Here is a 5,188-nt window from a genome sequence, read left to right on the forward strand (position 1 = left end):
CACATTTAAAGATGAGATGTGAACTGATCCTTGTGTCTATGTTCTCTGAACGTTTGCAGATGTCTGGTTGAGAAACATCTGATTTAGCTGCATTTTGGTGGAAGATGATCAGAGAACCAGTTTTTTTTACTTATCCCGTTAACATCTGTTGGGACACTAGCAGTGTGTCAGACGATGCACGGTGGCTTCACAGTTCCATTCGCCATGTATCTCTATCGAGGGCATCATCAGGGATTCGCCCCCAATCCGCTGGGTCCCCTGACACCAGCTCCTCCCATGTGTTCCTGGCTCTCCACGTCTTTCCAAGTTCCTGATTTTGTTGATGCACTGAGTACTATGATGGACGAACCATCTTAGAAGGCGGTACCAGATCTCTGTATGAAGATCAACAAGGCCTAATTTCATACGAAGCTCACTTGAGCTCATGTGCACATCAGGCTTGATGTGGTTCATCCATCTCAGCATGGATCTCTCATTCTGCTCCAGGCGATTCTGATCTTCTTTCCTTAGAGGCCAGAACTCGTAGGCACACAGCATAAAAATGATATAAATGTTGTATACGTGGCCACGGACATCGGGTGATATGGTACTTGATGACAGGAGAGGCTCTTTGAATTTCTTCTTCTGGTTCTCGTGATAGTGGCCGGATCACAGCCACCTCCAGCACATAAACTGTCTCCAAGAGTTTTACTATTTACTAATGTTTGGTGTGTTGACTTGACCAAATACACCCATAACTGTCTTCAGAATACAACAAAAACAGTCATTCACACAATAAATGAAATGTTTTATTGTGTCTTCTTCTTATCATGAGGTTATTTCTTCTTCTTCTTCTTCTTCTTCTTCTTATTATTATTATTATTATTATTATAAAATCACATGTATTGATCATATTAGATTTTATGTGGCATAAAGTCTGAACATATTTGTATTGAACTTCTTCAATTATATTAGACAAGATTAACTTTATTACTTTTCAAAGACTCTGTGTGTTTTTCATTTACATATTTTCATATTTGTTCACTTCACAGAAACTAAACACTGATTTTTGCAGCTGTTGCCTTTCAACGTGACATCTGAAACTTTTCCTGAATTACCGGAGAAAGACGAAAACAGTGCCGGAGTCGTGCAAAGTGCTGTAAATTCAGACACGTTGTTGTTATTGACGTGTGATCTGCTGCCGGTTGACTCGCCGCCGCCAGCAGCAGCAGCAGCAGCAGCAGCGGACATGTTTGGGACTTTGCTTTACCTCACGGCGGTGACGCGCGCGGCCTCCCGGACGTCAGCAGACGTCAGCGGTCCTCCCTCTCCGCTGTTGTGTCCAGACATCACCGCCGCTCACAGCCGGACAGCAGAGCCTCTTTTCAGTCTTCTTTCTACCGCCGGACTCCGCCGTAATAAAAAAAAAAAAAAAAAGGTTTTTCGAATATGGTCTGCGGCGGCTTCACCTGCTCCAAAAATGCGCTTTGTTCCCTGAACGTGGTTTACATGGTGAGTTGACAAAATGGATGCTAAGTTTTAGCTAGCTGCGTTAGCTCGGGCTAACTAGCTTCTGAATGAAGTAGCTAGCTAGCTAGCAGCAGCGCAGAGATGTAACTGATGATTTAACCTTTTTGCTTCTCCCGCCTCTGGTTTCACTCTACAGATGATTATTGGTATGTACCTGTCTTTGATAATAACACAGTGAAAAGCTGATAACATGTGCTGTGTTAGAGAGAAATGTAGAAAGTAGCAGCTAGTCTTAGCGTGTTAGCTAGCCTGCTAGCTATCGCCATTATGCGCATGAAGGCTACCGTTAGCTGGGAGGCCAGCTGACCTAAAATGTGAATCGTACATGCTTGAATGCTTCATCTTCTGCATCCACCCCGGTATGAGTCACCCCGGTTTGTCACAACAAGATGCAATCAGCTGATGGATGTGCCTCAGTGGCGGTCATGTGAGTTGTGACAGTCAACACGTTGGTTTCAGTTCCGCTCACATCAGCTGGCTCTAGTCTCTGTTGTTTTATTATAATATTTCAAACTCTCCTTTATGTGTTTGACCAAGATGGACACAATATTAGAAACTAGTTTTTTATGTTTATGTAATGTCTAATACATCTCCACCACAGAATGCATCCCCAAATCAATATTAGTTTTAGTAATAAAGCATTTATGAAATCAAGGACTTACTTTGATAGAAGCAAAAGCAGGACAACAGTTAAGATAAAGCTCAAACAAGAAGACAGCAATAACACATGATTTGTCAAGTTTTTTTTACAACGCATGTTTAAAACAACAGCTTTGAGCCGAAGTGCTTTACAGTAGAAATATAAGATTGGTGTTACGAATTGACCAAACAAGGTTAAATGTCAACTGTAAGCTCCTCAAGTGTTTTGTTTTTTTTTCCAAGTAAAAAATATCAGAGTAACGGTTAAGACCTGCAAACCCTATAATACTATATAAAATACAAATGTACAGGCTTAACATTAAATATCTAGATGAAAGCTCTCCAGTAATCTCAGTAATGCAAATATCCATCCATCCATTATCTATACACCGCTTAATCCTCACCAGGGTCATGGCAGGCTGGAGTCTATCCCAGCTGACTGGGACACCTGGACAGGTAACCAGTCCATCACAGGGCTACACTTAGACACAGACAACCAAGCACACTCACATTCACACCTACGGACAATTTAGACTCACTAATTAACCTCAACATGTTTCTGGACTGAGTGGGAGGAAGCCGGAGAACCCGGAGAGAACCCACACTGCACGGAGAGAACATGGAGACTCCATGCAGAAAGATCCCGGGTGTCCTCACCGACGATCTTCTAGCTGCGAGGCAACGGTGCTAACCACTGAGACGCCTCAGCAGTAATGCAAATATGCCAGACCAATTTAAATGTTAAGATTAAAACTCTTACTCTACTCTGAATAATACAAAGTGACCTGACTAACTTAAATGTTAAGAGTCTACAAAATTGTATTGGCCAACAAATTACCCAAAAGGTAAAGGTTTAGACGCTACAGATTCAATCGTGGAAACCACAATAAGTCCAGATGTTCTCATTGAGCAGCATATTGGTGACACTGAAGAGGAGATTGGATGGTTAGGATAAATTTTCTGGATAAAGAAGAGCACAAAGAAGTAAAGGAGAGCAGAGACAACCAGACAGGAAACAAGAGAATATAAATACTAGACAGATTTGTGGGATCAGTAGTTGCAGATCAAACCTATCCAGAACCAGAAATACCTGCAAAGCACAACGAGGAGAGAGCAGATAGAAAGTTAATAACAGGACAGCAACAGTAAAGCCCGCTGGCTGGATTTAAAGAGAAAAGGTAGACGTGTGAAAGCAAAACGGTGAAAGAGGAACCAAAGTTCAAACCAGAGCGGCCAGAAAAGAGAAACCAAAAGTGGACAACAGTGAAACAGCTGAAAACAAGGGTTGAAGAATGAGATTAAACGGGAATTTTTTAAGGCTGTAGTTTGTGGTGTTCTGATTTTATTCTTTCAGTTTTTCTTCCTCATATACGTGACTGAGATGAACACGAGATCAAAACCTACTTTTCTCCATATAGGCCAAAACATCTTCAGACTCCCCGAATAAACCTAAAATCACATAAAGTTCAGGTGAATGCAGGTCCTGAAAAGAAGCGTTGAATTTAGTATTCTCCCAAAAACGCATCAAACGTAAGGCTGAACAATTGTTTTAAAAATTAATTTCATCCTCCTCGTCTAACAGTCCCTGTTTTTAAGGTTTCCTACCCGACAGGTTGTTTTAAATCTGTAAATATCGAACTGAATTTTGACTTTAAAGCGTTGTATTCTAAATAAAATGGCAACACCTGCCAAAAAAACACAATTATATCATTATATAGAGTCGTCTTTGATGCCTTTAATGAATTTATTACCATCCAGCTCTTCTCTGTGCTTATCCAGGTCAAGGTTAAATTAATTATGACATTAGGAATCATTATTATTACATGCTGCTGGGAAATACTAAAAATATAATACAGTATTAATTAATTCCAGGACATAATATCCCTGCTGTTCTTCCTTCATTTTTGTGGCTGATATCGTTGTGAAACAGCGACTAAATTCCACTCTGTTGTGTTGAAAATGTCTTAGATTGAACTTGTGGGATCTCTGTGGAGTTGTGTTTGCTGCCAGGCTGTTGTTTCAGTCGCTGATTGTGTAATCGGAGTGGCTCAGGTGTTAATAGTTAGCTGCTGCTGCTGCCCCTCCTCTGCACCGCTCTACCTGAACAACAACACCTTACCCCTGAGCTGACCTCTGTAGCATTAAAAAGCTGGAAAATGAACTAAAATAACTGATTAAAAGTCACTTGATGGTTCCAGACGTTAATATTTCCTGTATTCACGTTCTTTTTATTCGAGTAAACGGAACATATTTGGGTGTCTTTGTTGTCATACGGTGTCTTAGGTGAGAGCAGTGGGCGTTACCACGTTTTAAAACCATGCTAAATACAACTAAAATGATTTAAAAGACAGTCATATTTACCCATAGTGATACTAGCTCTATGTTGCAGCTCTCATGTTGTGCTGTAATATTGTTTTCTGGGCTTAGTTTAATAGTTTTCTGAACGTTCTTGGCTATCTGCTGACAGTATTGTGTCACACCTGCTCTGGATCGCTCTGTTCCAGCAGCTCAGACGCAACCCGTCATTAAGTATTGAGTCATTGTTGGAGCTCTCTGGATTCCTCTGAAGTCTGCCCTTTGTGAAACACGCTGGAGTAAAGCTGCCGTTGTGTCGTCGTTATCTCTCGCTGGGACGTTACACCAGAGCGCTCGCTGTCCTCGTGTCGACTCAGCACTCAGGAGAAACCCTTGAAACGCGACCCGCCCAGTCAGGAAACTTTGGAACCAGCTGCCGGTACATGATCAGTCACGGCAGGAGTGTGATTCTGCAGAATCAGGACAGATTGCTGTCAAACAAGACATGTAAAGGCTAAAAAGAAAAAAAAAGTTCTCCAGTATTATTCCAATATGTACAACATATTAATCATTGAATCCTTTTTGGTTTTTTTTTTACGAAAGTGCTAAAAATTCCCCCACAAGAAGCCAAAAATGTCAATATTTGCTTTATTTGTGTAACAGAAAAGTAAATATTTTGGAGTTGGGTTTGATAATCAAAGGAAATCACATTAATTGATTAGGTTAATACATGTTGTATGACCGA

At 40.9% G+C, this 5,188-nt stretch overlaps 1 protein-coding gene across 1 annotated transcript in view; it reads left to right on the forward strand.

Moving 5' to 3' along the window:
- The first annotated feature begins 1,272 nt into the window (after positions 1–1,272).
- tspan31 (tetraspanin 31) overlaps positions 1,273–5,188 on the forward strand; it is an 11,777-nt gene continuing 7,861 nt past the window's right edge. The window contains exon 1 of the mRNA XM_008293798.1: positions 1,273–1,491. Coding sequence (XP_008292020.1) covers positions 1,429–1,491 — 63 coding nt within the window. The 5' untranslated portion in view covers positions 1,273–1,428. The remainder of the gene's footprint in view (positions 1,492–5,188) is intronic.

The sequence above is a fragment of the Stegastes partitus genome, unplaced genomic scaffold, assembly GCF_000690725.1.
Source record: "Stegastes partitus isolate 25-593 unplaced genomic scaffold, Stegastes_partitus-1.0.2 Scaffold913, whole genome shotgun sequence".
NCBI lineage: Eukaryota > Metazoa > Chordata > Actinopteri > Pomacentridae > Stegastes > Stegastes partitus.